Consider the following 17,651-nt stretch of genomic DNA (forward strand, 5'->3'; position numbering starts at 1 on the left):
AATCCTGTCTTGGGTTGACCAGAACATTAGCTTTCTCCTCCTGTGCAATGCCAGTAACGACAAATTCTTCCTTCCTCCTCCTTCTCTTCCTTCCCTCTCCTCCTCGCCCTCCTTCCTTCCCTCTTTTTCTCTTTCTTTCTTTCTTTTCTTTCTTTCTCTCTTTCTTTCTCCTCCTCCTCTTCCTTCTTCCTCCTCCTCCCTTCCCTCTCCCTCCCCTTCTTTCTTCTGAGGCAGGGTTCTCATTTTGTAGCCCTGGCAGGCTTTGAACTGAAGATCCTCCTGCCTTAGCCTTCTCACTACTGGGGTTACAGGTACGAATCGTTTCATGTGGTTAGTGTACTTTGACTACTGAAAGCTATAACTAATTGGGTTTATTGACTCTGTGCTATACAACTGTCCCCGGAAGCCTTCCTATCTGCTCCAATTGTGACAGGCCCTAACTCCTGCATTCCAGACCAGATAACCTCTGACTTGAAGAGTGCTCAGTTCTGTTCTCTACCTCAAATTTCTATCTTCAGCCATAGAGCTGTCTACTTCATCATGAAGTAAGGAAATTGCTGGGTGCCAGTGGCTCACGCCCGTAATCATAGCTACTCAGGAGGCTGAGATCTGAGGATCTCCAGCCAAAGCCAGCCCGGGCAGGAATGTCTGTGAGTCTCTTATCTCCAATAAACTACTCAGAAAAAGCCAGAAGTGGTGCAATGGCTCAAGTGGTAGAGTGCAGCCTTGAGCACAGAGAGGCTCAGGGACAGGGCCCAGGCCCTGAATTCAAGCCCCAGGACTGGCAAAAAAAAAAAAAAAAAAGTGAAGAAATTAAAAGTAACAAAGGAGAATGAGTAAGATACTGCAAAAAAGGAACTTTTAAATCTCTTTAAAAGGCAGATCCAAATTCCACAAACACCCTCCAAGTGTTTGCAAGGCTTTGGGATATGCTAGATGGAAATGCCAGGCCTGGATAGGATGCCAGAGTAGTCTACCAAGGCTTTGCCAAGCAAGCACAGGGAAGATAGACTTAACAGAGGCGGGCCAACAGGGCAAGCCACCCACAAGGCAGGCAGACTCTCAGCGAGGAAGGGGCGGGGAGCTACACTGTTGTGCATGCAAAGAACAAAAGTACCAGAAACATACAAAGGAGCACAAAACAAATAGTTTCTGGGAGGAGAAGGAGGAGGGAGGAGGAGGAGGGAGGAGGAGGAGGGAGGAGGAGGAGGGAGGAGGAGGAGGGAGGAGGAGAGAGGAAGAGGAGGGAGGAGGAAGAGGAAGAGAAGCCTGTAGTATTTTAACAGATGGAAAGGCGTCACAGAGGGCGAAAGGAGTAGCCATGGGGGGACAGAATGGGGAGGCACAAAGCTGCTGTGTGGAACCGTGGACTGAAGCTCTCTATGGAATCGAAGCTCACCTAACTCCCTTGGGGCACAAATGCATGGCTCTATTTTGTTGTACAGGATTTTAAGGTTCGGAACGTTTCTAACATAGGTCTTGTATTCTATTCCTGTACTTTCGGGGGAGCCTGGCGTGGTAAATCCCCTTCCACATGAGTCTGCTGCTCCACATCCAAACAGATGCCAGAACTATGCTTCCAAAGCTAGCTCATTAAAGTCTGGGTGAGTCCATCCAGGGTACCCCTCCGCCCCCATCTCACTTGGCAGGATACACAGTGAGCTGCCAACTGTCAATCACTGCCTTTTCTGCTCCTTTCGAGGTCTTCAGCTTCATTCCACATGGAAACTCGGGAAGTCTAATATCTTATAAGTAATAATATAACGAAATTATCCTGTGTGTTTGTACTTGTAAGCCTTCATGTGCTGGGGCTTGAACTCAGGGTCAGAGTACTGTCCCTTAGCTTTTTCACTCAAGGCTGGTGCTCTACCACTTGAGTAACACATCCATTTCTCCCTTTTTGTTTGCTATGGTGCTAATTGGAAATAAGAGACTCATAAACTTTCCTGCCCAGCTGGCTTCAAACCATGATCTTCAGATCTCAGCCTCCTGAGTAACAAGGATAGCAGATAATCAGTAATTACAGCCTTTCTGTTTCCAAAGCGGACCAGTTCCATTCCTGTTCCTCTTGTTACTTTTGGTGTGCTCATAAGCTCAGGTTGTGTGTGTGTGTGTGTGTGTGAGAGAGAGAGAGAGACAGACAGACAGAGACAGAGATGGAAACTATAGAAAATAACATTCCTCTTGCATCTATTCAATAAAATAGTACATGTCAAATACTCTAAATGGAAACCCAGGAGAATGAGAAGATAAACAGAACTGTCCCTGACCTCAAAGCACTCAAGAGTGTGCAGAACCACAGGTGGAAGGAGAGAGCAGAGGGGCAGGCACTGGGGAGGGGTGTGGAGGGAGAGCCAAGGAGAGGGGAGGAGAGGAAAACCTCACTGGGCCATGGTGAGCACTGGGCTTTGAAGAGAGGCAGGAACGGAACTCGTGGCCGTGCAGGGAAGCTCAAAGCAGAGGACAGGGCATGAGGGACAGCACAGGAGGCCGAGCCTGGTCTATTTGGATAGCAACCAGAAGAACAGGGAGAAGATGCTGCCGGGGGAGGCCAGAGGCAGGGCGTGCCGGGGCCACACGCCAGGCCCGGAGGCCCGCAGCTAAAGCTGGCGGCTCTGAGAGGCCAGGAAGGCTTCAATCCCACACACAAACTCAGCTCTGGTTATCCCGGGGGTGGGGCTCTCTCTTTTTTCTTTCAATGGAAAAACAACAAAACAGGTAAATTATTAATCATGTCTTCACTGTTGATTATCTTCCAGAACCAAGCTCACTATTAAAACATTACTGTGGTACTCACCAGGGACTGTCTACTTGCCGTGTTCTCAAACGACCCAAACAGGTGGCCTCGAGTGCAGGAGCGCACCTGGCCTACGGCAGGGCGACCCTTCCCCTGAGGTTTTCAGGGCAGTGCTGGTGGAGAAGGGAGCGACCTCGGGGGCAGCTGAGAGGCTGGGGTGACTGGGGGCTGCGCTGGACCAGCACCGAGCTCACAGGAAACAGTCACTTTTACCCCCACAAAACGAAGCCTCACAGAAAGGGGAAAGTCCAAACGTCCCCGGGAGACAGTCGGCATGGAGCAGTAAAGCCAACAAACACTAACCATTAGGGTCATTACTGCCTTCCTTTCACAAGATGACTTTCCCCACAGACCCATCCTCGCTGAAGCACACCTACCATCTGTGCTTTCCCACTCCAGAGAGAGATTCCATGCCCAAACCACTTTCTTCTTCCTTTTTTTTTAAATGATCAGCATGAGCCACTAGCACACAGCCAGAGCTATTTCTTTTTTTATTTTTGTTTATGTGGTACCAAGGAGTTGAACTCAGGGCCTCAGAGTGCCAGGCAAGCACTCTATCCACTAAGCCACACCCCAGCCCCCAAACCACTTTCCATGATCAAGAAAAGTGCATGTGCAATAAAAAACAACTCCCAGTTGGAAAAATGGGGAACTATAGAACCCCCAAGGAATAAGCCCTTAGGGAGAGAGGGAGGACCACCACTGCTCAGGTCTGGTGGTCTGTGCCACGGTCGGTGGAGGAGGAAGGTACCAGAAACACCTCGGGAAGAGGGAAACCAGATTACGTTCAAGATAGGTAGCTCTTAGGATTGAAAAGATGTTCTCAGAAACTCTAAAACGTTGTGCTTGTTGAGAGAGAGACAGACAGACAGAGAGACAGAGACAGAGACAGACAGAGAAAGAGGGAGGGAGGGAGGGAGGGAGGGAGGGAGGGAGGGAGGGAAGAGACGTTTTTTCAGACTCTACAACCAGATTGTGACTTCTCATCCACGCTGACTTTCAGAAACAATGTCAGCCTGGGTCTTCCTGAGGCTATATTGCAGCTGACTCAGAATCTATTATCTGATTATCAGAACCAATGTTTTTCTTGATTGAATCTAATAGCTCGAAAAATACGAAGAGCAGAAATGGTTGCTCCTAACAGCTGCCAGGTCGAGGAGCTTCAGTGACTCTGCAAACGGGGACAGAGGGATCCAGAGACTTCCACGCCTCCTGGTGCATTAGGGAAGCAAAATTCAAAGCATGTCTTCCTTCTCCGTGTTTATTCCATGGATAACCTCGCCTGGATCGCATCCAGTCCTTCTATCTCCCAAGTTTACGAGGTTTTGAGGAGAAATTACACATAAAAGAATCAAACGTAAGAAAGGGAGATGGCTGACAGCACACAAGGTCAACAATCTTACAACAATGTCACCTGACAGATTAAGTCAATGAACGACCGCTCCTGGGGGCTTCCTGCCTGGGCACCCATGTAGCTCGGTCTTTCCCTTCGCAGGCTTTCTAGGCTCTGCCAGGCCCTCCAATCACCAGCAGCCTGCTCCCCACATCCTACCCCGTCTCGTGCTGGAACTCCTGGAGTGGGTGGCAGGACACTAATCAACTCCTTCTATCCCTAAGACACAACACCTGTCTGTGGAATAGGACACGGGATGATCAGCCCGTGGAGATCAGTGCTTTCTCCCAGGAATCCAGGGATTTGAAGCGGAAATGACGAGTACAGACATCCCCACTACCCCCTCCCAGTGCCCCGTGGGCTCTGTCCGGGACCTCATGGCTGGGGCCTAGCCCTCCAGGCTAACCAGGTCACTCCCTCATGGCCCCGGGGCCCCCCCAGCCCAGGCACTTCCTACAGCCTAACTCTTAGGGTCAGCTCCGCCCAGCGTGACTGCATACCACTACACAGCCCCTGCAGAGCACCACCCACAACCACGTCCCGTTATCTCTCATTTGTCCCTCTGGAACACAGCTGAAAGGGAGGGCACCAATCTGGGCGCCTGGACCTTGTGGGTTCTATGATGAGGCAAGTTATTTCAAGTTTTACAGACAGGGGAAATAGGAACAGCCACTATACTGAGTGACCTTGAGGAATACAAGTAGAAACCAAATGCACACGACATAAGCGTAATCCTATTTAATTATTATTGTTTATTATTAAATACTAGCTTTTCATTTCAAACCATACTGCCTTTAGTTATTTACCAGTCCCTGCAAAAGCAAAGCCTTTGCTGCCACCCGCCTGAGGCACAATGCTACGCTTAGGGATGTGATCCACAGCGCTGTGGGAACCGGGCATGCCCCTTGGGAATGCTGGCCCCATCCCCTTTTGTAACTTGGGCTCCTCACTGTTATTCTGGCCCGCATGATGATTCTCATTGGTTTGGGGTCAGGGGCTTCCCTCAGGCAGTGTGGGACAATGGAAACACACAGGACACAAGACTAAATGACAAGGGCCAGAGTTTAGGTTCCACCTGTAAGCCAAATGGTGCTTGCATGATATGTAGCCATGCTGTGCCTTAATACTCTCATTGTAAGGATTAAATAATGGACTGGAAAATTCCTACCACATTCCTGGGCACAGACAACTGCAACTACTGCCAATGTGCCAAGGGTCAAGGCCTGTCCCTATCACTTTTCTGCCCTATTGACCTCCTCTGAAAAACCCCCACCTCGAGTACCATCACGCCATGCCCACCTGTCAGGTCTGAACGCGTTCACATTTCCCAGGGCACTGCTACTCGTCTTCACTAATACAGAAATCCTGGCCCTTCTCCATCACCCCAAACCCTCCGTGTGGGCTTCGAGACTCAGCGACAGAGAGAGCAGTTTTGCAGAGGATACTAACCATCAGGTCAACTTAAGAGGTTCGTGTGCCTTGTCCCTGTTAAAGACTCAAAACATTCTATACTCAGTTCCACAAATCTCAAGACGGCCAAAGACAGGACTGACAGTATGAGGCCTAAGCTCTGGCGCCTGAGCAGGCACAAGTAATCAATCACACCGATTCCTGCTGATCTCAGACAGGGCTCAGCACTTCTGTCTCCACTCTCCAGGCACCAGCTGCCCGTCGGCCAGAGCTATCATCTGGGATGAAATCGATCTGTAAGTGTAGAAAACCTTAAATCAAACCAGAACTCCCAAACCAGACAGTGTGGACAGCGGAGGAGATGGCTACTTGCATGATGTTAAGCACACTACAGGCAGGGAGGAACTACAGTCAGAAGGACTCACAACCAGCCTGCTGGGTATTTACAAAATGTCCACCAACTACAGTAGAATTCTAAGTAGTATGTTCAGGGAATGGTGTGTTCAACTTGCAGTGTTCTTAATTCACACTTCAATAAGAAAAAAAGTCCCACATTTACTAAAAATCTCTTGTGAAATTATACCAAAATGCCTGCTTAGTGAATTAGTCTGATGTACTAGACATCAGTTTTTGGATAAAGATCTTATACAGTTCAAAGCCATGGTGTTTTCTTATTGCTATTCTTAGTAACTACTACTGAAGAGACAGGAATAATACGGTGCCTGGAGCTGTTAAAAGCACCATTTGTTCATTCATTCATTCATCCATTCACGTCTCATAGCAGTGTATACATAAGGTACCATTCCTACTCCTTTTACAGCTGAAGAGACCTGCCTAGGGTACTGCCTTCATCCGCGGCAGACTCAGGATTCAAACTCAGCCCCAGCCTTAACCATGACACGCAACGGCCTCCAATAGGGTTCACCCCATGGAGGGGACACAGGTAGGTGTGGGGTTGAACATGAACCTCCAGAATTAAATAAGCCAGCCCACACTTAACCCAAACGCTTCTTTGCTTGCTTTAATTTACAGGGGAATGTCATGAATGAGGAAGACCACAGAAGAAAAACAAGCTAACCCAATAGCAAGGCTGGCGGCTGGTGCGTTGGGATTTCTGTTTTGCTTTGTTCTGCATGCAGCACTAGCAGCTGCCTCGCCTGGCATTTATGAATACCACCGGCCTGACATGCCCAGCACGTGGCCTATGGGGGTCTCTTCCTCTCAGTCCTGTGCCCCAGAGCCACTAGACCTCTCCAAGGTGACAAAAGGCCATTTCCATACTTTGGCCATCACCCAGCAGGAAATGGAGAGCACATCCGGAAGCAGCGGGAGCCCTGTATCAGCCCACGCTCTGCAGAGCTGGCAGAGAGCCCGCCGAGGTCCAGGACGAAGCTGACGCGCCCCGGCGCTCGCCTCACCTTGCTGCTTCCTTTTGGGGGTCAGTTCCAGGAAATCACTCCCTGGATTCTTCCAAATACGGAGCCCACCCTAAACAGCCAGATGCCCTCTGAAAGCAGCTGTTAATGGCAGGAGAGAGAGAGGAGGCCCCCCAAGGGGCTGTACAAGCTACCAGCCTGCACCGGGCACCCAAGGTCGGCTGTCTAACGGCAAAGCTGTCCCTGAGTCCAGGAAGAAAATGGTCAACTAAGTGCTTTTTCTAGATCTTTTAAATTTGGGGGGGGGGAAACTGAAATACACGAAAATATATAAAAAATATACAATACAAACCCTCCAATTACCACAGTCCAGTGCTGAACAACTAGCCAGTACTGCTAGATAAGCTCAGGTATTAAGGGCAGGAGACAGAAGAGAAGCTCTAATGCCTTAGATTGTTCACTTGCCGGCTAGTTTAGGCTTTTAATCTCCAACTCCACACCTCTTACCAGCTTCTGAGCTTCTCTAGTCCCTCTCCTGACAAACGAGGCAGCGGCACGCGGGCCGCTCTTAAAAAAACCACAACATTAAACATCAAGGCTCAACAATATGTTCTTAACTTACAACTAGAAAAAGGACCCAACATGACAACTGTAAATAATCAGAAGTAGAACATTTTCCTTACGTGTTCGTTTGCTACTGTGCATGTGTATTAATCCTCTTTCCATTGCCGAGGCTGGTTCATGTAAAAGAAACGAGGCTTGCTTATTATTAGCTCCTAGCTTTTGAGGCTGGGAGCCCAGCTTTGGGGCTGCCGCTCAGCTGAGCCCCTGCGGAGGGTCCCCCTCGGCACTATCACATCATGGGGTGACGGGGAGCCGGGAAGCTAAAGCAGGGAGGGGAGAGCCTCCTCTTTAATAACAAACCACTCTCTCGGGAACTAACTGGGGACCCACACAGCGACCTCAGTCTCTTCCTTCCCAGCGCCCTGGCCCCAATGGGTCACCCACCTATGGGAGCCTTTGGGGGACACACCACAGCAGCAAGTAAAAGCCAGTCACTCGGGAGACTGAGACTAGCAGGTTGGTGGTTCATAGCTATGGCCTTGTACTAAAAAGTTCATGAGATTCTGTCTCAGTGAGTCTGCGCATGCTTATCACCCCAGCTATGCAGTAAGTGTAAACAGGAGCACACTACTCCAGGCCAGCTGTGCAACGATGCAAGACTCTAGCTGAAAAATAACAGCAGCACAAAGGGCTGGCAGCAAGTCTCGAGTGGTAGTGCACCCACCCGGCAATGCAAGGCCCTGAGTTTTAAGTAAACCTAAGTACTATATATTTCTTAAAAAAAAAAAAAAAATCAGGCCTGGAGTAGTGTGCTTGCCTAGCTTGCATGAAGCCCTGGGTTCAATTTCTCAGTACCGCATAAACAGAAAAAGCCAGAAGTGGCGCTGTGGCTCAAGTGGTAGAGTGCTAGCCTTGTGTGAAAGAAGTTTGGGGACAGTGCCCAGGCCCTGAGTTCAAGGCCCAGGACTGGCAAAAAAGAAGAAAAAAAACGTTAAGAACAGCACTGGTTACTCATGTCTATAATCCCTGCTTTTCAGGAGAATAAGATATTAAGACAAAAGTTCCACTATGCAGAAAAGTTTGTTAGACTCCAAATAAACAACAAAAACCTAAACCAGAGGCATAGCTCAAGCAGTAGAGCACCAACCAATCAACTAGGCCAAGCACACCCAAGGCCACAGGTCAGCTCATTTCAGCCCCCTGTGTATGAAAGGGCAGTAACTCCAGTGCATGTGAGCTACAGATCCAAAAGACCACTGCTATCCTCAGCTCAAACCACCATGCTGGCAAAGACAAAACTAGCTGGGGGGGGGGGGGAGGAGAGAGGAAGGGAAGGGGGAGGGAGAGAGAGAAAAGGAAGGGGGAGGGAGGGAGAGAAAGGCAGCTCCTGAGCCACACAATCACATTCCTGCCTGCAGTGTGGAAACTACCTCGCATTTCATGTCATAAATATGTCAAAATTTATCTCCTCCAAATGGGCTAAAATGCCTACTCTTCAAAGTGTCCAAATGTAAATGGTTAAAAAGTCCCCGATTTCGTAAAAGAATCCACACCCTCTGTTATATTTATATTTACAGGTTTAAACGTCACCGTAGAATGAGGGAAAAATCAGATTTGGGAAATATGGAAATGTATTAGAGAAATGGAAGCAAGCACAGACCTTAGAGAAGCACAGTCTAATGCTATATAATTTGCTATCTAGCTGCTGGCTTTAAGATTTAAAACATCTGCACTGTGTGTTTGCAATTAAAGGAGGGAGATGTCATCGATCAGTCTTTTTTATTTCAGCTCGGAGGCTGCGTGCTGTTCTGGGTTCACTTATGCCCCCAGAGGGTAATGGCAGCCCCAGCCCTCAGTATTTGCGAACGAGATCTTATTTAGAGGCAGGACCTTCCGAGATGACGCAGGTACAATCAGCTATAAGCACAGGCTCTCCTTCAATAGACTGTGTCCTCGCAAACGGGGATACGGACGCAGACGCAGTCCCGCACACAGGGAGACACACAACAACCCCGCAATCAAGGTCCAGTCAGTGCCCGGTGGGCACCAGCAGCGAGGAGATGTGCAGGGATCAGATTCCCCTCACAGGAAGCCTGGCCCGCACCTTGACCTGGAGCGACTTCCGCAGCCAGGAGAACCGCAGCGTGTGGGTAGTTCTGGGAAACCAGTCCGCACGTCCTCTCAGCCACCTTCCCTCATATCTGCATGCTTGTCCCTGGCCGGCAACTTTCTCTGACCTGCCCTGTCACTTCCTGCCCACGCTGACTGCAGCGCTCCACATGCCCCCCCCCCCCCCCCCAGCTCTCTGGGTGAGCTCACCGCACTCTACAGGACATCAAGCCTCTGTAATGGCGTCACTGCCCCAAGGATCAGAACCCCGCTCCAGGGAAGGACTGCTGCTCTGGAAGCTCTGGAGCCACAGGTCAGTTCCCTTCCGCCTCCCGTGTGTGGAGAGGCAGGAAGTCACTCCCCCGGGCGGGGCAGTAAAGGCCCTGAAGACCACTGCTATCCGCTCTCATACTGCCTCGTGGCATTAGACATCTAAGGAAATAATCCTATTTTTCCACACTCACACCCCTACGTTATCTGCACTGGATTTATTTTTCCTGGCATCCTTACACAGAAACTTACACCGAATACACACTATGGAGAAGCACCAGCTTGACTGGTCATTTCATGATTAAAATAATCATCACACAAAGCGGCCGGCATCCATTTTTCAGCTACAAAGAGCAGAACAACTTTAAGCCCAGTTTGTACACGGTTCCTCTTCATACCCACCCTTACTCACAAGCCTGAACAAGCTCCAACATTTCTAACTGGGCTTCCAATTTCTTTTATTCCCACTGACAATGGCTCTCCAACATCCAGGATAAACTGCTGTCCCCTACCCAGGACAGAGTCCCTCAAGTCAGCATCAGCCCTTCAACTTCCCGGATTAAACGGTTTGCATGACGAAATGGTCTGGATGGACAGAGTCAGCGTTGCTCTGTGTCAAGAGACAGCGTCCATATCTGCTCTCCTTATTGATGCCTAGCACCTAAGGTCACAATAATGAAGAGTCTACTACTTAGCTTCCACTGTCTGGCAAACACATGAATCAGTCACCTACACAAATGAACTCATGAAGGAAGGAACTCATGAATGAACCTGGACTCTAATGACATCTAGCTCTGCACTGAGTGCATAAATGACCTAAGGGTGAGCCATTTAACGCTCTGTGGCCCAACTTTCCTTCTTATAAAACTAGGTGGTTGGATTTCACTGAAAAAGAAAGAGAGCGAGCACTAAGTGATACACACAAACACATGCCAGGTGATACACACATTCATACACACACACACACACACACACACACACAGCTCATGCACGCCTCAGCAGGTTGAGACCTGAGGACTGCGGTTCAAAGGCAGCCTGGGCAGGAAATTCCATGAGACTTTTCTCTGCAACTAACCCGCAAAATGCCAGAAGTGGAGGTGTGACTCGAGTGGTAGAGTGCTAGGCTTGAGTAAAAAAGCTAAGGGATAGTTTCCAGATCCTGGGTTCAAGCCCCAGGACCCACAAAGAAAGGGGACGGGGGGAGTAGGGAGCAGGGAGGGAGGGAAAAGGGAAGTATGGATTTCCTTCCAACTCTAACTGTGCCCAGGAACTTTAATGAAAGTTAAAAGACTTCATTATATGATTGAGAAATTTTAGTTGAAAACTTGTGAAATCCACACCAGGCGTCCTCCTCTGCAGAGAGCACCTTGGTTGGTGAAGGAAGGAGTAAAGGTTCTGAAGAGGCGGATAAGCACAGATCGCCAAGGACAGCTCCGCAATGCCGGGCTCCCATGGGGCACCATGGCTTTTGCTGTCGTGGGCTTCCGGCCTTGTCCTCCCAGGAGGATCATGGGACCTCCACTTCCGCTATATCCCTTCCCACCTGCACTCCCTACTTCCCACACTGCGCGGGAAGTGCTCACCAACTCTCCCAGGCTCCAGTCTACCTCAGTCCTCCCTGCCATCCGCCTAAGGCTTCTAGCTTATCGCCTCCTCATCTGACATCCGGCCATGTCAATGCACACCTCCGCTGCCTGCGTTCTTTCTAGGTCTAGTAAGAACGTCAGCAAAAGAGGCTTCCTTGGGTTACACCTTGACTTTTAAAGGTAAAACCGCTACTGCTGGTTTTACCTTTCCTCTTATCCATACCCCCCTCCCCCACCTTGGGTCTGAGAATTCCTTAAGGAACCACACTGTCCCACGTCATCTGGCTCTCCCTAAGAGCAGAGGCTTAGAAAATGCCGTGGAATGAATACATGAATGAAATGATTGACTGATTCTCATGTTTTAAAACTACAAGGTACTGGGTACTGGTGGCTCAAGCCTGTAATTCTACTGGGGGGGAGGGGGGGCTGAGATTTGAGGATCACAGTTTAAAGCCAGCCCAGGCAGGAAAGTCTGTGCAGTTCTTATCTCCACTAAACTACCGAAAAAGCCAGAAGTAGAGCTCTGGCTCAAGTGACAAGGTGCTAGCCTTGAATAACAGAAGCACAGGGACAGCACCCAGGCCCTGAGTTCAAGGCCCACGATAGACACACACGCAAGAAAAATAACAAGGTAATTTTCACATATTTCCTGGACACAGTTATCAAGGTTCCACTTTCAGGTACTGATTCAGAATTAAATTCTAACTCTTTTGAAGTCACTTCTCTATGACTAGACTAACCTGTTACAGCAAGAACCATGCGTCCATCTACCTCCGCGTGAATGACAGCCACGGGGCATGTGATTTGGGGCACCGGGGCATAATGCCGCCCTTTCCTGGTGAAAGCAAGCTTCACCTGGAGCCCGGAGAGGGAAAGGGCACCATGGCTTATCCCAGCTGCTGAGGCTCCAGAGCTCAGCGGAATCAGAACTAGACTGGAGATTTCAGGGCACCATTGACTAGCATGCAGCACCTCTGTGGAATTCCTCGGACTTAGTTAAGCCAACTCTAGTCATAAGCCTTCCTCAGGGTTTAAGCAACTTCAGCTAAAACCAAACTGAGCTGGAAACCCACTTGCTGGTCACGGCTGGGTACTGGGTAAAACAGTGCCAAGTCAACCCAGCATCCCCATAACAAGGGAACGTGGCTAATGTGCGAAGTCCCATTAGCCAACACAACCCAAGGGCTGACCTAAACACCTTCATTACGGCGAAGATCTCGTTATTCTTGAATATGAGCCTAAGTATCAGTTCCGCAGTCAAATTGTGTGCTGAGAAAGGAGACACTATTACAATTGGGGAGCTTCCATGGGTGAGCACTGACTGGGTCTTTAAACAGCAGACCATGAAAATAATTAGTATTTGAGGTGTGTGTGTGTGTGTGTGTGTGTGTGTGTGTGTGAACGGAAACCACATCAGAACACCTGCTAAAAGCAGCTGCATGTCCTTCAGTGAGCTATCCCAGTAAAACACCCAAGAATAAATGCACTTTAAGATTGATAGGCATATTGTTCAAGTAAAGGAAGCTCCTTTCGGAATGCACCCCCAGTTACTCAACTGATGAAATAAAAGCACTGTACAATTAGAACACAGTTCTGAGTTATTTGTCTGCCCTCTTCACAAGACAGAAGGGAACTCAGGCAGAGTTAAAGCGCAGAGTCCAAACTGCATTTCTAGTCAGTGGCTGAACTAAAACTGGTTTCTTAATTCCGCATGCAAAACATACAACATCAAACATATACATTTGCAAAGTGCATAGAAGGCAGAAGATAAGTATGTTAATGGAATTGACAATGGAATGCAAGTTTTGGGAAGTACCTCAATATACTAACTACCAACAGGACAAGCCAAGTAATTACCTCACTTTAAACTCTGAGTCCCCCAAGGTAGTTTTCTTATTATAACGTGATCCTTCCCTCTGGCAATCAATAAAATATGATTGGGACAATTACCTGGAACAGGCAAGTTTGTGATGAAAACCAGGAGCTTCAGGGTTAAGGGAGAGCATTTAAATAAACCAAGCTATGAAACAGGGCAGCTTTTCAAACACATCAAGGGCAGCTTCCGTGGGAAATCTACAAAAGGCAGGTATGACTAAGCAAGCACAAGGACCAGGAAGGGCTGGGGAGCCAGAACATGGCTGTGCACAAAGATAAAGTTTCCCATCCACAGCTTCTAGTCCTGACAGGGGTCCCTGTACTACAAAGGTGGTTGTTTTGTTTACTTTAATAAAAAACATCCATACTTTTATAGGGCTTTTCAAACAATATTTCATCCCATCCTCCACCCCATGCTAAGAGTCTCCAGGACTTTCCTGCCTGGGGTGGGCTTTGCATGCCATCTTCAGAGGCTAGCCTCCTGAGGAGGGAGGATTAAGGGCAGGAGAAACTCACTTGCCCTGTGATGTTTGGTTTATCTGAGTGTGACTCTCCCAGAGGAGGTTCCTGACTATAATTTAACTGGTAGATAGGAAGACCAAGTCTCAATAACCATGTGCTTCTGTTACAACGTCTCACTCGATGAGATGCCAAATATACTGAGGACCTTCTCCCCCCCCCCCCCCCCATACAATCTGACATCTATGGCTATTTAACTTCTCTTCTTAAAAAAAAAAAAAAAAAAGTCTTCCTAAACAATTCAGTATCTCCCAGACAGAATGGCTGGTAATAAACTGGAAAACACCTTTCATGGATCCCCGAGATGGAACTTCATCACCGCATGTCAGGGTGGATGGAAGATGGACACGTTTACCAAACGGCTGGACACACCTGGGCAGCGCCCTCCCCGAGCCCGGCTCTGGCGGGGGGAACCACGGGAGGGGCGGGAGGGGGGAGCCCCCGAGCTGTCAGAGGAGGGGAGAGGGGAGCCCCGACACTGTGAGGGGGGCAGGGAGAGGGGAGCCCCGACACTGTGAGGGGGGCAGGGAGAGGGGAGCCCCGACACTGTCCTGGGGGATGGGAAAGGGGAGCCCCGACACTGTCCGGGGGGGATGGGAAAGGGGAGCCCCGACACTGTGCGTGGGGCAGGGAGAGGGGAGCCCCGACACTGTCCTGGGGGATGGGAGAGGGGAGCCCCGACACGACACTGTCAGAGGAAGGGAGGGGAGCCCCGGAGCTGGGGGGGGGTGGGTAGAAGGGAGCCCCGACACTGTCCGGGCGGATGGGAGAGGGGAGCCCCGGAGCCGCCAGGGGCGGGAAGGGGAGGGGAGGGGAGGGGAGAGGAGGGGAGCCCCGGAGCCGCCAGGGGCGGGGAGAGGAGGGGAGCCCCGGAGCTGCCCGGCCTCCCCACACCCCCCGAGCCCCAGGCCCGCCGCAGGAGCTGCCCGGGCGGCGGTGGGCTCCCGGAGAGCCCGGATCCCGCTCCCCGGCCTGCCCGCCCTCCTGCCCCGTGCGCCACAGCCCCGGGCGGCGCGACCCTGCGGCAGGGCCCGCCGGCGCCCGCGACCCCCCGGCCCCCCGGGCCCCCCGGCCCCCCGGCCCCCCGGGCCCCCGGCCCCGCCGAGCTCACCGCCACGAAGCCCGAGGACGAGGCGACGAACACGCGGACGACCATCCTCTCCCGGCCGCGAGCTGCGAGCTCCGAGCTGAGGCGGGCGCGGAACAGCCGCCGTCGGGGAAGCTCGCGGAGACCCGGCTGCCCCGCCCGCTCCGCGGAGAACGCCCGCCGCCGCCGCCGCCGCCGCCCGGGCCGGGAAGGGAGGGGCGGGCGGGAGCCGGAGCGGGGCCTGACGGGAATTGTAGTTCCGGACGGCCCCGGCGGGCGCCCGCAGGGCGCGGCTTCCGAGCCCGCTCCCGGGCCCCGCCCTCCCGGACCCGCCCACCAAGGCCCCGCCCTCCCGGGCCCCGCCCACCAAGGCCCCGCCCTCCCCTGACCCCTCCCTCTCAGGTCCCTCCTCCCAGGCCCCGCCCTCCCAGACTCTTCCTTCCCAGGCCCCTCCCTCCTAGGGTCCCCCCCACAGGTCCCTCCTCCCAGGCCCCTCCCTACCTGATCCCTCCTTCCCAGGCCCCCCTCCCTGATCCCTCCCTCCCAGGCCCCCCTCCCTGATCCCTCCCTCCCAGGCCCCCCTCCCTGATCCCTCCCTCCCAGGCCCCCCTCCCTGATCCCTCCCTCCCAGGCCCCCCTCCCTGATCCCTCCCTCCCAGGCCCCCCTACCTGGTCCCTCCTTCCCAGGCCCCTCCTCCCTGACCCCTCCTTCCCAGGCCCCCCTCCCTGACCCCTCCCTCCCAGGCCCCCCTCCCTGACCCCTCCCTCCCAGGCCCCCCTCCCTGATCCCTCCCTCCCAGGCCCCCCTCCCTGATCCCTCCCTCCCAGGCCCCCCTCCCTGATCCCTCCCTCCCAGGCCCCCCTACCTGGTCCCTCCTTCCCAGGCCCCTCCTCCCTGACCCCTCCTTCCCAGGCCCCCCTCCCTGACCCCTCCCTCCCAGGCCCCCCTCCCTGACCCCTCCTTCCCAGGCCCCCCTCCCTGACCCCTCCTTCCCAGGCCCCTCCCTCCCTGACCCCACCTGCCCTTGAATTTATAATCCCCCCTACCTGGGCCTCCCTGAGGCTGGGGTTGCAAGCATAGGCCACCATACTTAAATTGAAAGGCAATTCTTGTAGATAAAATAATTTTTTTCTCTCTCAGATCCTTAAAACTGGAAATCCAGATGAGAAGATAACCAATATTTTTATTTTTCTTAACAGAAATGTAACTGTAGTAGAAAAAAAAAATACCAAGTGAAAGAAGAATCCTTCTATCAACACTGGAAATCGGGACCCCACCCTACCCACCCCTACCTCACACAATGGCTTCGCTTCTGTACCCCTCATATTTTACATCTGAGCCCAATCTGCTCCCCGGTTCCAAGACAGCCTCCCAGGAGGGTAAAGGCTTTGATGTGTTTGCTAATAGTTTAGGAACAGCTAGCTCTTTAGCCAGTGTTTTCTGTTTGACCAAAGCTCCAGAGTCTCGGTTCCGCGCACATGAACCAGTTTTCCCTGCTGTTCTGTATTTACTTCTTACCTTTTAGCAGGGGACTTTCACAGAGCTGTGAGAACAGTGTTAATTAAATAAATGATAATTAAATAGAAAAAAAACAAATTTAGATGATTTGGTCTCCAACTCCGATGATTTTTTTTTGCCCAAATACTACTCATTTGGATTGTTTTTTTGTTTTATTGTTTTTTGTTTTTTCTTGGCCAGTCCTGGGCTTGGACTCGGGGCCTGAGCCCTGTCCCTGGCTTCTTTTTGCTCAAGGCTAGCACTCTGCCACTTGAGCCACAGCGCCACTTCTGGCCATTTTCTGTATATGTGGTGCTGGGGAATTGAACCCAGGGCCTCATGTATACGGGGCAAGCACTCTTGCCACTAGGCCATATCCCCAGCCTGGATTGTTTTTTTTAAGAGTGATTTTGATTGTTTTAGTTTCTAACTATCGCTTATTGTAAGCCCTTTCTATTGCAGTCCTCTTTTAATTGAGTACAAGACAAGATACACAATCCTCTTTCTTTTAGTATCAAAAAAAAATTTAATGTTAGCTGAGTGCCTGAGGCTCAGGCTTGTAATCCTAGCTACTCAGGAGGCTGCTGTATGAGGATCGAGGTGTGAAGCAAGCTCAGGCAGGAAAGTCTGTGAGATTCTTATTTCCAATAAACCACCAAATAGCTGGAAGTGGTGCTGTATCTTAAGTAATAGAGTGCGAAAGGATAGCTCCCAGGCCTTGAGTTCAAGTCCCAGTACTGGCACAAAATAACTAAGTTTTGAGAGGTATGTTTTGCTATAGTTACACTATCACTCTGCAAATGTTTTCCTGTTACAAATACGGAAGCAAACATTTATAGACTACAAGATGACTTTCATAAAAATAGATATAGCCCATATGAATGCAAGTCTATACAAGAGTCAACATTTTCAACCTGTGGGTGGAGTTTGGCTGGCTGGCTGCTTTGTAAGTAGAGTTTTATGGCTGAATATTCCTTTTCATGTGAGTTACAGGCTGTATATGGATCTCAAAGCTGACCACATTTACTAGCTGGCCCTTTACCTAAAGTATTCGCCCTCAGTCCCTGTTTCTGGTTTAACCTGTTTCCGTATCTCTCTTCCATAGCCATGTGTCATATCATAGATTTCATGTCTTGTTAAAACCATCACGGATAGGGTTCATTTTGT

The 17,651-nt window shown here is 50.9% G+C and overlaps 1 protein-coding gene across 1 annotated transcript in view; it reads right to left on the reverse strand.

Annotated features, from left to right (window-relative positions):
• The window catches only part of Sh3bgrl2 (SH3 domain binding glutamate rich protein like 2), a 43,034-nt gene extending 27,870 nt beyond the window's left edge, over positions 1–15,164 (reverse strand). Inside the window, exon 1 of the mRNA XM_048353648.1 lies at positions 15,011–15,164. Within this exon, the coding sequence (XP_048209605.1) occupies positions 15,011–15,055 (45 nt within the window). The 5' untranslated portion in view covers positions 15,056–15,164. The remainder of the gene's footprint in view (positions 1–15,010) is intronic.
• Between the last annotated feature and the right edge of the window lie 2,487 nt (positions 15,165–17,651).

The sequence above is a fragment of the Perognathus longimembris genome, chromosome 9 (assembly GCF_023159225.1).
Source record: "Perognathus longimembris pacificus isolate PPM17 chromosome 9, ASM2315922v1, whole genome shotgun sequence".
Lineage (NCBI taxonomy): Eukaryota > Metazoa > Chordata > Mammalia > Rodentia > Heteromyidae > Perognathus > Perognathus longimembris.